Here is a 19,414-nt window from a genome sequence, read left to right as displayed (position 1 = left end):
TACATGTTTAAAATCATGATAATCTGTGAAATAAACATAAACCATTTCAACATTTATTGTGTGAAATTCATTTCTATAAATATCTTTTTTAAATTCACAACTGTCCCATAGATAAGGTGTGACCACACCAAATAATTTTGCCCCTTTAGTTCACCAAATATTGTAAATCTCTCATCCCAGGTGTGTATGACTTTCTTTCTTCTGCAGAAGACAAATGAAGGTTTTCAGAAGAATATTTCAGCTCTGTAGGTCCATACAATGTAAGTGAATTGTGACCAAATCTTTGAAAATCCAAAATCCACATAAAGGCAGAATAAAAGTAATCCATATGACTCCAGTGATTTAATACATGACTTCCGAAGTGATATTATAGGTGTGGGTGAGAAACAGATCAATATTAAAGTAGGTTTTATCATAAATTCTCCTCTCTGCCCAGTAGGGGGTGATGCGTGTGGGGGTGAAAACACAAGAAGAAGAAGAATGTTAAAGTGAAGTGGAGATTGACTGAGCAGGTTGAAGAATTTATAGCAAAAAAAAAAAAGACTTGAATATTGACCTGTTTCTCATTCACATCTGTCATATCACTTCAGAAGATTTGGATTTAAACACCAGAGTCATCTGGATAACTTTTATGTTGCCATTATGTGGATTGTGAAGCTTCCTGGACCTGCAGAGCTGAAATATTCACCTAGAAATCTTCATTTGTGTTCTGCAGAAGAAAGAAAGTCATACACACCTGGGATGGCATGAGGGTGAGTAAATGATGAGATCATTTACATTTTGGGGTGAACTATCCCTTTAACCAAGTAGACAACATTGTCAACGAAGAACATGCTTAAGATGAAATATGAGGCTTATAGAGAAAAAAACTAAAAGGAAAAAAAAAGAACATTACAATTTAATTGGGCGTCATTTCCAATCAAACTGTAATTTTGTCATATTATGCAAAAAGTGTTAAAAATAATTGAACTATGTATTTAGGATACATAAAATTTAGCTATGAAATTAGCCTTTGTAAGACAAATGAGATGGCAATTTTATTAAAACAAATTACAATAAAATGTAATTTCCATCAGCATCATTTTCATCACAGAATTCTATTAAACACAATACAGAATTTGAGATGTGCCGGAAAATACACTGTGGTGGGAATTTACATGACTTTCGGAAAAAAATACAAATATCCTGTAATACATGTACAGACACTGTTAGACATCATCTTGATGGACAAGACAAATTATAAATAAATAAATAGTGAGAGTTCAATACATTAACACTTAAATGTAACATTATGTAACAAAAATGTGAGAAAAGTATACTTTAAAATCCTCTTATCACACTGTAAATTAATTAGTTTGTTTCATAGAATAAAACCTTCTAGAGTAGAGATGAGGGTCGGACTGGAGAGAATCCATACATGTATATAACAGTGTAAAATCACTGCCAGTTCTGACTGCATGCCAAATGTCGTTGTGTGCTTGCCAAAAAGTCCTGTGAGTATTATTTTAAGACCAGACCAAGCTGAAATTAACTGTACATCTTTGAAAAAAAACCTGACTGATCGAGACAGAGCGGACAGCACTTCACGAGTGTGCAGTAAAACGGATTGTTTCCTCCATTAAACCATACTAAACTAGGGTTTGATCAGGGAACTCCTGCATTCAAACGGGACATAAAAACACACATACACACACACACTGCAACAATCACAGCATTTTCACCCTGATGTCTTTTAGTGTGAAGTGAAGCACTAAAAGGAACTGCAAAAATTATGACTTAAAAACAATAATAATGTTTTCAAACAAGTTTTCCAAACACTCCCCAAATCTGGCAGTGGTCATCATACAGATAGTCCCAAATGGCTCACTCACTATTGGCTCTGCTTGTCAACATGGGATAGGTGACAGGATTTAAACCTCAAACAATCCTTACAGGGATAGTTTGCCCAAAAATGAAAATTCTCTCATTTACTCACTCTCATGCCATCCCAGATGTGTTTGACTTTCTTTCTTTTGCAGAACACAAATGAAGATTTTTAGAAGAATATTTCAGATCTGTAGGTCCATACAATGCAAGTGAATGGTGACCAAAATTCTGAAGCTCCAAAAATCACATCAAGGTGTCATAAAAGTACCCCAGATGACTATGGTGCTTAAATCCATTTCTTCTGAAGTGATATGATAGGTGTGGGTGAGAAACGATCAATATTTATGTCCTTTTTCCTTCACTTTCACTTTCTCCTCCTTCTGTTTTTGGTGATTCACATTATTCGTATCGCCCCCTACTGGGCAGGGAGGAGAATTTATAATAAAAAAAGACAAATATTGATCTGTTTCTCACCTACACCAATCATAACATGTCTGAACACATATATTTAATCATTGGAGTCTTACAAATTACTTTTATGCCCCTTTTATGTCAATTTTGAACCTTCTGAGTTCTGGTCACCATTCACTTGCATTGCATGGACTTACAGAGCTGAAATATTCTTCTAAAAATCTTAATCTGTGTTCTACTGAAGAAAGAAAGTCACACACATCTGGGATGGCATGAGGATGAGCAAATAATGATAGAATTTGAATTGTTGGGGGAACTATCTCTTTAAAGAAAGCTTAAAGAGAGCAGCATTATTAAAGGAATACACAGATTTCCAGGAAGATAGCGATAATGTGAGCATTATATTCCCTGCAGCACTGTAAGTGGCGTAACACTGTACTGCTGGTGTACATGACATCAAAGCAGCTCACTACATCCTTCACACTTCCTCTCTCATCCCTTGCTTCCTGGCACACAGGCCAAATTTCACCAAAACCTTGCTGACAGTTTGACAAAACACACACATAGCATGCAAAAAAAGAAAACACATGCATAAATATACTAAAACAAAAATTATTTTCTTACTAAATATAGCCTAATATTCCAAGATTAAGCTTTCTCCTTAATTATTTTCATTTTAATTAGTAAATCTTAATTAACAATGATCATTTACCCTTAACATTTTTGGTGCGAGAAGCAAGTGAATAAATATGACAATCTTTTTTAGTCCTGGAGGCAGGATTACCCATGCAGGCAGACTTAGTTATTAAACACGTTCTAAATTAAATGCCTCCATGAATTTCATACAGAAATATATTTTTATAGTTTTGCATGCCAAATGTGACATTTTATATTTGAGATTCATCTTCCACTGTAATTTTGGAAATGTCATCTAAACAAAGATTTTGTCATTTACCAATGAAATTACTATGCTTGGCAGGTCGGCCATTTCTTTTCTGGCTGCACGGGGTGTTTCAAGTCAGCAAGCCATAAAATATCTTTATCTCTCTGAAACACAACAATTTGAGAGATAATGGAGCAGTGACTGGGGGCACGGATGCCAGGCTGAGGAATTATACCACGATCTCACCGTGTTTACTGCCTCCCTCAAAAGCTCACGATCTGTCTGCAAACCAAAGACACTGCTGCTGCTAAGGCCCTCTTACAGGAGTCATTACAACACTAAACCTCAACAAAACCACACACACACACAACTGAACAATATCCTCTGACTGCTTCCCTCGAAGTCTGAAAACATCTCTGAAACACATGGTGGACATCATTATAGACAGCTCATTGTTAGGAAACAGTGTCAATTGTGTGTTCTGTTTGACCTTGTGACAAGCAGTACTAATGATGTAATTAACAGAATACTGAACTTCAGTCACCATTTTTGATAGATTTATCTTTGTATAATGTGTAAAGCAAAACTACACAATACATGTTTTTTATTGGAATATCTGCCAATTTGCAGGTCCCCATTAATCACCCAGGCATTTAAATGAATTAAAAGAATAATTTACTTCTACCTAAATGTTTTATGAATGAAATTAAAAGTGAAATTATGAGTGAAATTAAAATATAATTTACATTTATGCATTTTGCAGACACTTTTATCCAAAGCGTCTAAAAGTTCCTTCACTTTTACAGGGAAATCCCCCCAGAGCAACCTGGAGTTAAGTGTCTCGCTCAAGGACACAATGGTGGTGGCCGAGGGGATCGAACCAGCAACCTTCTGATTAACAGTTATATGCCCACTACACCATCACCACTATATCATGGTCATATATCAAATATCATGGTTTAAAAAAAAAAAATCATTTGTCTTGGTCTCTCACATTTTGTTGAAACCTGTGGCATTTAGTTCAATGGTTTGAGCATTCTGACATCATATTTAAGGGAATGACTTCATACACAAGTCTTATGATCACACGGTTTAAACACAGGTAAGTTTCTTCGTCTTTATCGGTATTTAATTATGTTTACACGTATCAAGATCAATAGTTTCTAGGTTCTATCACTGGGTTACTGTATGTATAAAAGCAAAGTGATTACATAAATGACAGGAACAAAATGGTAACACTTTACATCACTGTTCCCTGTTTTAAGGGTTTACAAATGGGTTCACTAAAGACTAATAACTCATTTACATGTGCATTATAAATCATTGGTACGCCGTTATAACAGCAAGCATATTAAGGGAGGCTTCAATCCAATAGTTACTGAATAGTGAGACATTTTACTTCACATGCTTATTAATTACATATATTCAACATTAGAAATAAATGAAAAAAAAAAAAAAACATATGAAGCATTTGGAAAAGAGATAGTTCACCCAAAAATGAAAATTCTCTCCTCATTTACTCACCCTCATGCCATCCCAGATGTGTATGACTTCCTCTCTTCTGCAGAACTCAAATGAAGATTTCTAGAAGAATATTTCAGCTCCGTTGGTCCATACAATGCAAGTGAATGGTGACCAAAATTTGAAGCTCCAAAAAATCACTCCTGTGTTTAAATCAATGTCTTCAGAAGGAATATGATAGGTGTACGTGAGAAACAGATCAATATATAAAAATATAATTTTTCCACCTTTTACCAGCCCCAACCAGTAAGTGTTGATATGCACAAAGAATTTGTCCAAATAAAAAAGAAGAATGTGGAAGTAATAGTGGAGATTTATAGTAAAGGACTTGAATATTGATCTGTTTATCACCCTCACCTATTATATCACTTCCGAAGATACAGATTCAACCACTGGAGTCATATGGATTACTTTTATGGTAATTTTATGTGATTTATAGAGCTTCAAAGGTCTGCTGCTTACCATTCAGTTGCATTGTGAGGACCTACAGAGCTGAAATATTCCTCTAAAAATCTTCAGTTGTGTTCTGCAGAAGAAATAAAGTCAAACACATCTTGGATGGCAAGAGGGTGAGTAAATGATGACAGAATTTTCATTTTGGGGTGAACTATCACTGTAAGGATTTGCCAACATTATAAACCTATGCACATAAAGTTAAGTAAGGTTTAATGATCATCAGGCTGTATTATATGATTTCTGCTGTGAATGAACATGACCTCAGCAGCTGAGAAGTATTTTTGCAGGAGTAACTAGGACTGGGTAAGTTGGGACAGCACTCGGAGTAGCACCATTCTTTTAACATCAACATGACAGCACAAGTGAGACAAGACATTAGAGTCAAGAATATAAACATGATATAATACCTCCTTTTAATATCACTATAATAATGTACTTTTGCTGATTTGTGACATAAATCAGGAATCAGGGAATTTTTGTATTATGATTAATATAAGTATACTTTAAAAAAATGTTTTTATTATGCATAAATACATTTTTTTGTCATTAATAACCCAATTTATAAACCCTTAACAAAAGGGAAATACTTTTGTTGGCACAAAGTATGCAAAGATTTATGGTGTGATAGAATTATATTTGCTAGCTACGACTGTTTTTAACATACATTTTTGCACTGATATTAAAACCGTTTTATTATTTTTGTATTTTTTATTTTTTTTTTCAAAATGCGTGATTTAATATATGGCACACAAACTCAGAGTAATACTACCAGAATTTACTCTGGTTTTCTTTAAAATTTAGCATATATGAATTTCAAATTTACTGAAATGTGGTTGAAATCGGTTACTGCATATTGTTAAGGTAAAATTAGACATGATCACTTATTATTGCTACTTTGCAATTCAGCCACATTCAGTAGTTAGAATTGAGTGTAATAGTTTAAATGGTTTCAATCAACACATGTGGAGATTCTCTGGCAGACTTAACTGCTGTTTTGCATGTGGGAAGAGCAAAGCCTACTGTGAGAGTGTGTGTGTGAGAGACAGTGTACCTGCCAGTGGAGGTCAGGTCCGATGCTCAGTGCCTCTGTGTTTCCTGTCTCTTCTACAATCTCGCCATATTGGTCAATGACTTCAGCTTGACGCTGACGTAGAGAATTCAGCAACCGGTTTTCTGCCCTGATGATACAGACACAAACACACACACACACACACGCAATTTATTCGCATACTATCGAATTATATTGTTTATATAAAGCTAATTATTAATAATGCTATCACCAAAATGATCTTTGCTTTATTTCTGAATCACTTTTTTGATTCATGACGTCCCAGATTATGTACGCAAAAGGAAGGTTTAATCAGATTTAGCTTACTTTTGAGGACACTTTTGTCCTAAAATACTTGTCAGTATTGGAAATCTGTTGCATGGAGAGAGAGAAAAAAAAGGGGTCATCTAAAGAACCAGTGTCCAACTAATAGCCCTAGTTTTATTACATCAGTGTGTATGTGTGTATGTGTGTGTGCTTCTGCACAATTATAACAAACTTAAACACAGCCACGCCTGCAGGCCTGACACAGAGAGGGAGACAGAGAGAGCAGAGAGAGAAAGAGAGAGACATGCAGACTGAAGTGAACAGGATGAAATTGATGCTACTTTGCGTCCAATGACACGGACAGATTTCCCCCCCTTTGGCAACATACCCAGAATGCATTGCTATAGACAATGCAATGCGGAGTATATTACATCTTCTCACAAATGTCAGCAAAATGTAAATGGTTTTGGAAACACAGAAGAATGATTATTTCACATCAGAGAGGATGTGGAGGAATTCACGCACCGCTGGAACACAGCATACAGTCTGTCCCGGAGAACAGCCTCCTCCTCATCCTTGTGCCTGATCTACACAAGAAAACAACCACAAACACACAAATATTACACAAAAGTATCACAAACTTGATTGTTTATGACATGATCAGTTATTTTGATTTACTTAAAGTGAAAAAGGAAAGTCTCAGATTTCTAATGATTGCAGCCTGGGCTCATAGAATCAAATTATTATACCTAAATAAAAAAATATATATAAATAAATAAATAAATAAATATATATATATATATATTTTTTTTTTATTATAGTGGCTCAATCGCATACATATGGTTTCTGTTTCCTGGTGAAATGAACAATAGAGATGCAATAATGACTTTTATTCACTTTCACACAAATCACGAGTAAAACGGCAGATTATCAGTTCATAAACACTCACTTTTCACCCAGTTTCTCACACAATGCTATCTTATTGAATACAAACACTTTTACTAAATGTTAGATGATACATTTAACGTTTGCATTACATAACAAACATTTTTAAGCTTGTTTGAATGCGATCAAATTGTGCTCAACTGATAGAGTGTCACTTGTGATGTAAAGGAGCGGGGTACGAGTCCTGAAAATCACACGAGTCGACATACAAGCTGAAAGTGTCGTAGAAGCATCACAAAATGACATGATTGCTTCAGTAATTGAGTTTTTCATGTTACTTTTCTGACACTGTCAGTTAGGTTTTGGTTTACAGGTTTAGGGTAGGGAGGTCTGTTTAGTTGATTTAAAACTCGATAGAGCATTGATCTTAAAAACCTCATCTGTCTGGGAGAACATTTAATTTGCTTTTAGTGTCACAAAGTGGATATTTCACCTCAGATCTTCAGCAATACCTGTAATGAACCATGCAGTATTATCTTCCAAAAATGTAGCTAAAGTCACAACATTCAAAGACTTTCCTTTTTACTCAAATAGCATTACTCAAAATGTGTTTTTGAGTCACAGTGAAAAAGATGGAACAGGTTACAGATAGGCTATGTATTATATTACATATATTACTGGTACTTGTCTAAAAGAAACATAGGTGGGTAGACATAAGGAAAAATTAGACTATATTAAAATATTATATTTTACGATTTGTGCATTGGTATAAAGCTAATACATCTTAAGTTTACAAAAACAAAAGTAGAAAACACACTGAAAACTGAAATAATGAGCAAAACAGTGGTTTGGGCTCAAATGGAGATTTTCACACTTCAATTTTAAATGAAAACTAAATCTGAATGAAGTCTGAATATTAAATGCTTCAAGCTAAATTAATTACAGAAAAAGAAAAGGAATTTCAATACAGGCAGGGATGGACAGTATTTCAGATACATGTATTTGAAATTCATATTTGAATAAAAAAATAAGATTTTGTACTTTTTGTTTTTAAGTCTTTGATTCAAAATTCAATGTAATTTGTATATAAATAAATTTAAGTTTGGTATTTGTGTATTTTCAAAATACTTTGTGCCAGTCAACCTCTTTGTTAGGCTGCTGATTTCCTGTATCAACTAGTTCAGGCGTGCCGCCCAACCCCAACTTTCATGCACATGAGCTGCAGATGTCAGAGGGAACGGCTCCATCTAGCATTGGGTGAGCTAATTTTCTGCATTCCTGCAAGGAAATATGGAGTTTCGCTGCATTCCATTCAACTAGAATGTGGGATATTCCTACATGATATCTCCGACCATAAAGGCATTTCATTGCCAGATGCTTGGAAGATGACGTGTAAGGAAACCAAACTGAAACGCTCCAGTTAGCTTAGTAGCTGTTCGACTGTCACCAGAGAAGTTTCCTAGCAAGCCAACTGATAAACAATGTTGCAACACTAGCATTTGTGCTCAATAATCATAGATTATAAAATAACATGTTTTATACACCTGTTTCTGCAGACATTTGTTAAACAAGCTTTAATACTGTAGGACCTTTGACTCATTTATCGATATTACTTAATAAAAGTGAATGTTTATCACTTACTTTGTATATCTACCCTGGTAAAGATGTCACACACATGCATCTAATTGAAATCGGATACTGCCTTCAAGTGCACATAGGAAGCTTGTACCTCCAAGTCGGGCATTCGTTGCAATGACATGTCTCGTATTCATGTGGTCAACAAAATAGCGAAGAAGCCATACTTAAACAATTACACAATGAATGATGGCAAAAGCCCTTTTTCTGTTTTACCTGTGAATAGACATTAGTGAATAAACCTGCATCACTTATAAATGGCATATATGATTTATTAATGCATGGTATCTAACATATTATAAATTAATTTGCTTACAACAAACTGTTCTGTGTGAGAAGGGTGAGTCATTAGTTGACTATCATATATAACAAATATATATTATTGAAAAAAATTACAGAAGTTGAAATAATGTTGCAAAATCATTGCTTTTCATCATCTTTAATGTTGATATGTCCCTTCCAACTCTCACTTAGAACTCTGAGTTTTCCACTATGACTTTGCAGGTTAATTCATGTGCTCGTAACTCATTATTAAGATATTTCCGACTCCACTTGAAGGGCATATGTGTTGAAACTTTCTGCACGATTTTCCCAGTAGGAATTCCTACTAGACGCAGTGTTCCATTGCAATTTTCCTAATAGGAAGTTAGAAAATCCAACTTTCTGTGTTGAATGGAACGTAGCATAAGACAAGGTGAGGATGTGATGGTCGAGTCTACTTGTTGTAAAAAAACATGATAATTGCTGGCAACTGTTATTCAATTTCCATTAAAATATTGAGGTTGCTATGATACTTCTTACCAGCCAATGCAATGTGTGTCAATAGTGATGAAATCAAAATTAGTCAGTAGCTAGATAACAAGCTAATCTAACTATCATAAGCTAGATCACTAGATAGCAAGCTAAAATGGAACATCATTCAGATTTGCTTTCAGATAACATGACAGAATAAAAGAGCACTGGCAAGGAGAAAAAAGTGTTTGCACTAGCACTGGACATTAGCGTTAACTAGTAATTCTAGGCAGATGATGTTATCAACTGCTTGTGTATTTACTAGCTTATCAAATGTGTGTAAAGTATTACTCCTTGCTAGATAGCAAGAAAAGTATCCCCTGTTTTACACGTGAATTATGTATTAGGGTTCACCACAAGTAATCACAGGCTACTGTGTAACCTGGACAGAAATAAGTTTAGAAATGGCTGCTATTTGGCATTTAGCACTATTTAAGTTTGTAATCATGTACCAGTTGATATATAATTGTATTTAAAAGAGGAAGATGAAATGAAAACAAATATTTCTGTGATGTTACACACCAAAATGTTCTTTGCATTTAGAACAGGTCCAGTTAGATTTCAACCAAATAGTGATACTTTATTGAATGACCAATTTTACATGCATTTTGCGTATTTTCAAGATACAAAGTACTGTATTTTATTTTGATATATTTAAAATAAGTTATTTTGTATTTTTAATTTAAATATATATTTCATGTATCTGTGCCCATCACTGAATACAGGGAATGCTCTGTAAAAATATGAATATGTGTAACATGATTTTATTACAAACAAACACTATTTATATAGTACATGTTTTATATGTATAGGATCCTATAGAAATGAATGTGATTGTGTTTGTGAGTGGTATTAGAGTGATTGATGGATGGTTTTAGTATCAGCTCCTGTATCTCATGAAATCTCATTTGACAGACTTACAGTAATCTTGCCTTTTCTGGACACACTTCAGTACCTTTGAATTCCCCTTTATAAGCGACATCACTTTCTTCTTCCTCGCCCACACCTTCTCCTCTGTCATCCCTCGCTCCAAAAGCTCTTCCTGCCAAAGAGGAAAATCCATGCTCTTGTTTCAGACCAACACACTCCATGAGGCTAACATAAATTAAACAGACATGTTCACAGAATCTGTAGACAAACCCAATAGAAACACACTGCAGAATATAGTCAGAACGTTTAAGAGGCTTTATACATTCTAACTGACAGAGGTACGAGAGCACTTGCTGCTTAAACACACAATATTATTGTCAAATAGCTGTGGCGTGTGCTGGGGATAATATGTTGTCTTTTTGAACAGTTGGAGAGCAAAATAAAGTGCTCATCTCATCTGTAGTCGCACACAAACCAAGAGTGGTTATTCAACACACGACATAACCATTACATACCCATCCACTCATTGTGTGGATTCATTTAGCACTTGGACTTCCCATTCTCTATTTAATGTGCAACTCGCATTTCAGTTTAATGTGCATTCGCATTTCAGTCATAACAAGTTGCCAAGACAGATTACAGCTAAAAATATGTTGGCTAATTGTGATCTCTTCCAATTTAGTTGTGCGTTTGAGAAGCTTTTTTGACAATGCCTCCATATGGAACTGTATTCAGAGTTAGACAGAGTTAATAATCTAGAAACTGGCCTGCAAAATCTCAGATTAGCTGTCACGCTCTAGTTTTTAGGGATAACAAAAAATACATATCCTTAACAAACTGCATGATTTGAGGTATCATTTATGTAGCAAAAACCATGCAGGACGAATTGTCCAAATCACTAACCACTAAGTATGAGCTATAGTAATCGTGATGGTGGCTTATGTAAACACCACTTATTAAGTTAAAACCTATGAGTGAGTGTAGGTTTCTGAAAGTATATTTGGATCAAAGTCTGTCTAATAGGCAGCATGAAGAGTAAGACCTTCAGATGTGTGAGATCGGCAACAAGTACTTATGGAAATGAAGGATGAAGTGTGTACTGTATGTAATGAGTGGTGTGACTCTGACCTGTCCCAGTGCAGGTCTGCCCAATGGGATCATGTGTTTCTGCACACGCTCATCTAGCTGCTCCACATACTGAGAGATTGTGTCTTCTCTCCTCCCCAACTGCTCGTCTCTCTGCCGATCTATCCATCCACCCTCAGCCACTGGTGCAGCATCTTCTACACCACGATCAGACATCACCGTACCTTAAGACAAACCAAACAATAGACCACAACAACAACCCTGCCATCTTATAAACACTATGATTGTACAGTACACTAGCAGTCAAACGTCAGTTAAAATATTTGACTGAATTTATGTTTCTCATGATCTTAAAAAGATTTTGATCTAAAATGTTATGCTGAAATGGTCAAAATTAATTTTCCAGACAATTATAAATTGATGACTTGGAGTGGATAGTGAAGGGAAAAAGTCAACAAGTGTCCAATATACATGGTAACACCTTCAAGACTCCGAATGCACCTCATGAAATTGATTGAGAGAATAAACAGTACTAAGACTTAAGCGCAGCACTATGTGGTAGGTTGTACGTACAAAGTCAGTAAAGTCAGAGCAAAGTCTAGGTGCAAGTGGGTTGGAGAAATGTGTTGTAGGCCTATTTTCTCTATCGGCCTCTCTGAGACTGTTGTCTCTCGCCTGCTCGCCTGACTCTCACCTGCTTGAAACATGCTTTGCCCCTCTCCCATTGGTCATTGATTTGTAATGTGTATGTCATATTTCTCCGTTTAATGTTTTATGTTTAATATTTGCACAGCGTTCTTGAGGTTTTGGAAAGTATTTGCAATTTAGCCATTTGAGTTTTGCGCCATTTCATTAACATGCACAGTTTGAGCACATACACCCACAGTGAAAATAAAGCCTAGTATGTAAAAACGTCTACTGTTGTTTCCCACTTAAATCAGAAAGTCTGAGTTTCCAACTTTCTACTAGGAAAAGTTCAATGGAACTTCACTTCAAGTTGGACTTCCAACTTGTAAATTTGAAACTTGGAAGATTTAGCCAAGCTGCAGGTGCATGATATCCCAAAATGTCAGCACTCATAGAGATTTAAACAGTTAATAGTAAATATATTCACTTTTATCAAAATAAAATGAATCAAAGTTCCTAAATTAATTCATAATTAAACTTGTTTAACAAATGTTTGAAGACACATGTGCATTGAATACTGTGAATTACACTCTCTTTTGAAAATCAAACACATGTTGAACATGCTAGCATTGCAAAGCATCATTGTAAAGTGGTTAATGGGCAAGGAGGAGGGGAGAACCGGCTTGACAATATAAATAATAGATTAATAATAAACTGAATGAAAAACACACAAACATAAACACAGAGCAGCTGCCTGTAATTCTCTCTCGAACCGTCGTCACCGGCCGCCTTTATTCCTCACGCGCCCCCATCAAGCTAATTGGGGACCGGGCGTGCATTGATCCAGCCTGGCCCCGCCCTCCTCAACTCTACAATCATTTATCCTCTGCTGTTTAGTTTTTGGATACGTCTCTGTTGACAACTAAAGTCTTTTTATTGCAGTTTCTTGTACATTATCTTCCGAACATGGGGCAATGGATTTTAAGGTCAGAGATCTCAAGTTGGAATATCCCAGATCAGACTTTAAATGGAATGCAGGATAACTAATGCACACAAAAGTCAATCAAACAGTACTCATCCACTCAAACAGAAATGTAAAGAGTCAATGTTAGTGATGTCAGACCCCATTCTGTAGTTCAGATACATTCCTCATCTGAACCAAATTACACAGAAATAGGATTTAATTAAATCAGCAAGTTAATCAAAAGCGAGAAATGCTAATGAAGCTCTAATGTGATTGTGCTCCCTTCACAGTGTTCACACAACACACCAATGGGGAACATCAGGATCTACAGACCAGTCAAAGTGGAGACATACACTGTTCAGACATACTCAATTCAAAAACCTAGTGAGCTGCCTACAAAGACAAAGGCATCATAAGCAGTGACTTTTTTTTTTTTAATGAGTAGTAATTACAAATGCTTAACTAATTTCTTTGCTTTCTAAGTATTTAACCATTTTCTTGTGTGCGTATATATACTGTATATATGTGTATATATATATATATATATATATCTGTACATAATGTTTAAAATGTTTCCTTTATCACAAATAATAGCCAATTCTGTTATATTTATCAAAAAAAGCACAATGGTAATACACTTGTTTATTTATTTATTTTCAAACATGGTCTGTGATAACCCTGTGTTTTTGACATGTGTCATAGTAAAACCATGGTATTTTTTAAAGTACCTTGGAGTATCATGACAGTATCATGAAATATGAACATGATCGATCATTCAGTACCATGGCATTACCCTGGTAACGTGGTACACTGTGCAAAGGTGCGATGAGAATGTGCAAATGCTATAGGGTGACTCAGAAGAACGAGTAGTCTCAAAGAGCGATTCGTTCATTTTGTGTTGGCCGCTCAAGCACATTGCGCAACCTCTGTTCGTTTGTTACCTGAAAACCGCATAGGCACTGTACAGGAAACAGAATTGATTAGTTCTAATCACTTGGATCACTTGTGGATCACTTGAGGATCACTTGTGATTGGAATCCACCCCCAATCTGCTGTAACGCATGCTCTTAAAGGAGCCTACACTTCATTTTCTTTAAAACGCCCGCAATTTAAAAAGAAATCTCATAATAACAAATTATTACTGTTATAGTGAGATTATGATGAGATTTTAATTTTGTTTTATTCAACTATTCAGAATCAGAATGAGCTTACAGTACAGAAGGAATTTGTTTTTGGTGATGAGAAATAAGTGCGCACAGATCATTACAGAGGACACAGGATATAAAACCAGGTAATAGTATAAATAGACATACATTTAATAGGACATATAACAGCATGGCATATGTACATGTGGTAATGTATGTGCAAGGATTTTTATTTAATTATTATAATTTCTCCTCGTTTTCTGGATGACCAAAAGGGCACCTTTGGATTTGTGAATGAAAGGGGCCCCGTTCTGTACATGTCAGTGTTCATAAGCACACTCCCGAAGCATGTTCCAAAAGAAGAAGCACAATTATGTTGCCTTTTGAGATACTTTCTTTTGGCCAAACTCTGAGGCAGCATTGCATGTACCTGTCACAGAAAATCCTCAGTGAAAGAATGCATCAAAGATGGCAGATGAAGCAAGAATAATGTTGATAAAAAAATTTACTAACATTTCAATACCAAAATAAATATTTGATGAAAAAAGGTCAATCTAATGAAAAATGCAATATTTCACACAAAATTTCTCTGTGATGTGTATTTAATTTATTTTAGGCTTATTACTGTATTGTAGTTAGATTAGTGACATGCTAACGTCAAACTGTAATGGAATAAATAGTTGTTCGAGTCTCCTGTGCATCTCACATGAGCAGTATTTGTTTGACACACAGAATTACTGCCAGTGCAGTGTTCCAAATCAGTCACTAATGAGGTCCCTTAGTAGGATGCTGCCTTAGAAGGTAACTGCCTATGTCAACAGTAGACAACATGAAAGTACACTATGTTATGGAGCATAACGATTACCTTTTCCATTAAATATTAAGAAACTCACTACTCACAAAAACCTCACAAAAGATTTAGCTACATCCGAAGGCTTCCCCTAGAGTTGTACATACTGCATACTGCATACTGTACTGTGTCCATTCAGCTAATGATGCTTCAAGTATCTTTAAGTGTAAAACTTTAAGAAATGTTGAGATTTTTAGAGAAGTACTAGACTGTGGCCTACACTAGAAGGTGGAGGTAGATGAGGGCTTGCAGGTAATTTTCTCAAGTCTATTGTGACGGTGGTAAAGCCTCATGGATGGATGCTAGCCGTGATTGTCCTCCTCCTTCTACTGTGTGTGCTAATCCTGTATCCTCTTTCCTTCTGTTTCTTTGAAGGATTTCATGAGCATTCTAAAACAATAGTGAAGAGCCTAATCTATCTGCTCCAGCCAAACCCACAACAATCCAGTTGAGTATTAGATGCAAACACCGCATTCGCATGTACCGAAAGGCCTAAACCCAACAACGCTCCGGCAAACCAATTACAACTGCTGTGCGGTATTCCAACCGATCCACTGAGAGCATTTTACCCCAAGACAATAGCCGCTTAAGCCCACTGCTGCTTTGCCTGGAGAGTCTTAATCTGACCCTCTGCTAATGGGACAAACACTAGAGTCAAGCACAACAATGGAGCTCGCACAGGAAGTTGAGCTCCTCTTGAGTGTTGAGGATTTAGACTCTTTCAATGGAAGATTCAGATAGGTGGGCTGATGTTTTACCCGGTGGGTCAGTCTCTAAACAATTTAACCTGTAAAATCCCTTCTGCATCTCAATTATGAATTAAACAAAATATAATCTTTATTTATCATTGTACAGCCCGAGCCAGAAGAAATGATTTTGATAATTTGATGTTGCCATACAAAAGCACCATAAACGTATTACAGGTTCAGCCCAGAGAAAAATTGTATTGCTCATGGGATGCTCTTTCAAACTCACATGGTCTATTGGGGATCTCAGATATGTTTTATGTAAGCATCAACTTTGTCTTTAAGCTGAATAGTGTAATTTCTGCACTCCTAGCTCCACCAAACAGAACTAAAAAATAAACATTGTTTTCAAAAAAAAGATATATTCTTATTGAGTATTTGTGTCTTGTTTTATATTACCTGGTAGATCTATGATGGTGGAGGTGTCTTCTTGTTGAAGCATTTCAGAAAGTTTCTCATAAAGGTTTCTCTCATCTGCATTCATAAACTCTAGGGGAACAAATAATCAAACTTGAGTAATATTAAAGCTGATGACAGGTAAATGCTATTGCTGTGCTCTCCAACACCTCTACCTGATTTAAAGTGACTGATTTCACTTAAATTGCACAGTCCGAAGGAAACATAAAGAAATATATTCCATGAATTTCCAACAACTGACACTAATTCTTGACCTTCATTTATATTAAATTATTATAGCTCAGAGCTTATAATAACACATGGGTAAGCCATGTAAATATCATCTGAAGGTGTCCCTACCTCTGGAGTGTCATTATCAAAGGTTTGTAGGTTTGTGGGGATTGCAGAATATTACAGTACGGCAATGTCCAAAAGATTCAGTCAGAATGACTTTTCTGTTAATAGCCATGTTTCATTATAACATGCATATGACTTTGCTCCCTAGAGCACGCTTTTAATAGATGGGCTGAGGTGCATGTAGTGGTTTTCAAGGGGTAGGATCCCCTTCATTTAAAGCAAGTTAACGGAATCATAGGGAACTGAAAATAAACTGACCAATGAAAGGTGACCTTCAGCATTGACAGTCACCGTGCTGCCCCATCTCGTCACCCATCAGTAAAAGTATTTACATAGACCCTCAATCACGTTCAAGAACAAAATTGCATACTTAATTCCAGCTCATCTCTGGCTCCGACCTCAGACATCCTGCACTGCCTTGGGTCACCCTCTGCCGCCACAGAGGGGTCAAAGTAATTTTGGGCACCTTCATTTCCTGTGGAAAGTCCAGGTGGGCGAGAAAGAGAGAAAAGAGACTGTGAGGGGGCTGATTGTTGGAGGGCTTGTGAGGTTGGTGATTATTAGAAGCACATGAAGCGAAAATGTTAATTTTGAAAGTCTAAACCGCTCTGGCTGGCTGGCACAGGCTACCTGATAAGGCCCTGCACGGCCCCATTTCCCTGAGTGGCTCTCACGAGGGCCCGACGTTGCTCAGGGGCCTAATTACCATACTAGGAAAGGTCAGCACAGCCAGTCTCTTAAACACAACCTGCCATATGTTACCTGTGTTCAAACGAACTAATAAGAAATGTGTACAAGCCAAAGAACCCTGAATTTCAAAGACAATACCCTAACACTGCTCCAGGGTCATTGGTCAGAGAGGGGGTGACAGAGCAAACCCTGTATCCCATTGACTTCTTATTAGCAATCACTGAACCTTGGGAATCAAAGCTTTTTACCAGAGTTTTATAGAAAGTCAGCATCTTGAGGGGTTATTCCTATTAAATAGGAACTGCTCTGTTGTCTTCAGTACTCAAAACCTACATGTGTTGTTTGATAAGGGGCATCCGTTTGCATCCTGAAAATGTCTTCAGAAGCTGTGGAATATGTACCTGAGGAATCCATCTATATAAAGAATGCAAGAATTTATTCTGCATTATGAAAAAGTGGCAACCAGTCAAGAGGCGTTCATACTGACAGGGATTTGCAGCAACAAAATTACCTAAAGTCATTTGTTTTCATTGAGAGTTGACGATTTTGGGCTCTCTTGGCGACCATCTTGCAAACATCCTTGGCCAGCAATTCTGTTATCTTTTTACATTAATCATCCATTTGTTAAGGGTTTGTAAAGAGGTTTAATATAGATTATAAGTCATTTACAAATGCATTATAAATCATTGATGCAGTTATAAAAACATGAATTTCAAATACTTAATTTAAATAATAATAAAAAAATGCTTTATAAATGCACTTTATAAAACACAATGTAAAGTGCCCTTATTTATGATTTATTTCACAATGCAGCAAAAACAGACTTGTGGTATTAAAAGGATGGACAATGTCATTTTGTATTTATATTCATGACTGTAATATCTTGACTCACTTGTGTTGTCACTTGTCACATTGATGTGAAAATAATGGTGCTTCTCTGAGTGTTTGCCTAATTTACATAGTCCTAATTATCTAAAGGCCTCTGCAAACACACTTTTCAGCTCTTCACGTTCACAGCAGATATCCTATGATAAAGTTCAGTATGGTTTAATGGTCATCAGGCTTTATGTACAGGTTTGTAATGTTCACAACTCTATGCTTCATATTTGTCCACTTTAAATTAAGGAACATTTTCAAATGTTTTAAATGTTGAATAAGTGTTATTAAGCATTTATAACATCAGGTAATATGTCTCACTATTTGGCAGGTATTGCATGAAAGTCACCGTTTTTGTGCATGTTGTTAAAACCGCATGTTAAATAATTAACATGCATTTGTTACTGACTTATTAGTCATTATTAAACCCCTTTATAAACCATTAACAAGGGGAACACTAATGAATAGTGTTACCATTATGTTTTATAAAGACAGTAAACATACAGCACTCGTGATACAGTTCAACCTCCAGCGAGTTAATCGCTGTCAGTGTGAATGCCCAACATTTCAACTATCAAATAAATTGAAGTGACTTGAGTCCTAAAGTTATGCTTTTTCCATGGAAAACACAGTTGAAACATTTGGCTTCAATATGTTTTTTGTTGGAATGGTCGGGTGTTCACATTCACATTTGCATAACGTTGGCGGTCTCTGGCATGGTGTCTTTGAATCATATCTTTGATTTACCTAAACTGTCTGGCCATCTTCCAGGGCTTCTTGTCCTTAATCAAACTCTCCTCTGTTCTCATGCGCGCTGTCAATAATGCAGTGCTCCAATGCAGTTTGACAACCCTAGAATAATGCTGTTTATCAGGGAGATTCAGGGTGGGGGAAGCATGCCATTATCTTACTTATAAGTAAATTCTCAACTACATGCTGATTTACAAAAACAGTGCAGGAAGACAGCTTCTTATAGGGACAAATAAATCTGTTTATTTTCTTTCTCTTTTGCAGTGTGAAATGAATGTCGATGTAGTATTTAT

General features: G+C 36.0%; 1 protein-coding gene across 1 annotated transcript in view; it reads right to left on the bottom strand.

Annotated features, from left to right (window-relative positions):
* Positions 1 to 19,414, bottom strand: part of ofcc1 (orofacial cleft 1 candidate 1) — a 239,258-nt gene that overhangs the window by 166,645 nt on the left and 53,199 nt on the right. Inside the window, exons 4-9 of the mRNA XM_052114721.1 lie at positions 17,176 to 17,280; positions 16,452 to 16,541; positions 11,763 to 11,944; positions 10,720 to 10,806; positions 6,978 to 7,039; positions 6,189 to 6,315 (exon numbers count right to left, since the gene is read on the bottom strand). Of these exons, the coding sequence (XP_051970681.1) occupies positions 6,189 to 6,315; positions 6,978 to 7,039; positions 10,720 to 10,806; positions 11,763 to 11,944; positions 16,452 to 16,541; positions 17,176 to 17,280 (653 nt within the window). The remainder of the gene's footprint in view (positions 1 to 6,188; positions 6,316 to 6,977; positions 7,040 to 10,719; positions 10,807 to 11,762; positions 11,945 to 16,451; positions 16,542 to 17,175; positions 17,281 to 19,414) is intronic.

This window comes from Xyrauchen texanus, chromosome 42 (genome assembly GCF_025860055.1).
Source record: "Xyrauchen texanus isolate HMW12.3.18 chromosome 42, RBS_HiC_50CHRs, whole genome shotgun sequence".
Classification (NCBI taxonomy): Eukaryota; Metazoa; Chordata; class Actinopteri; order Cypriniformes; family Catostomidae; genus Xyrauchen; species Xyrauchen texanus.
The sequence above is the reverse complement of the archived record's forward strand: the minus strand, read 5'-3'. Positions and strand labels throughout refer to the sequence as shown.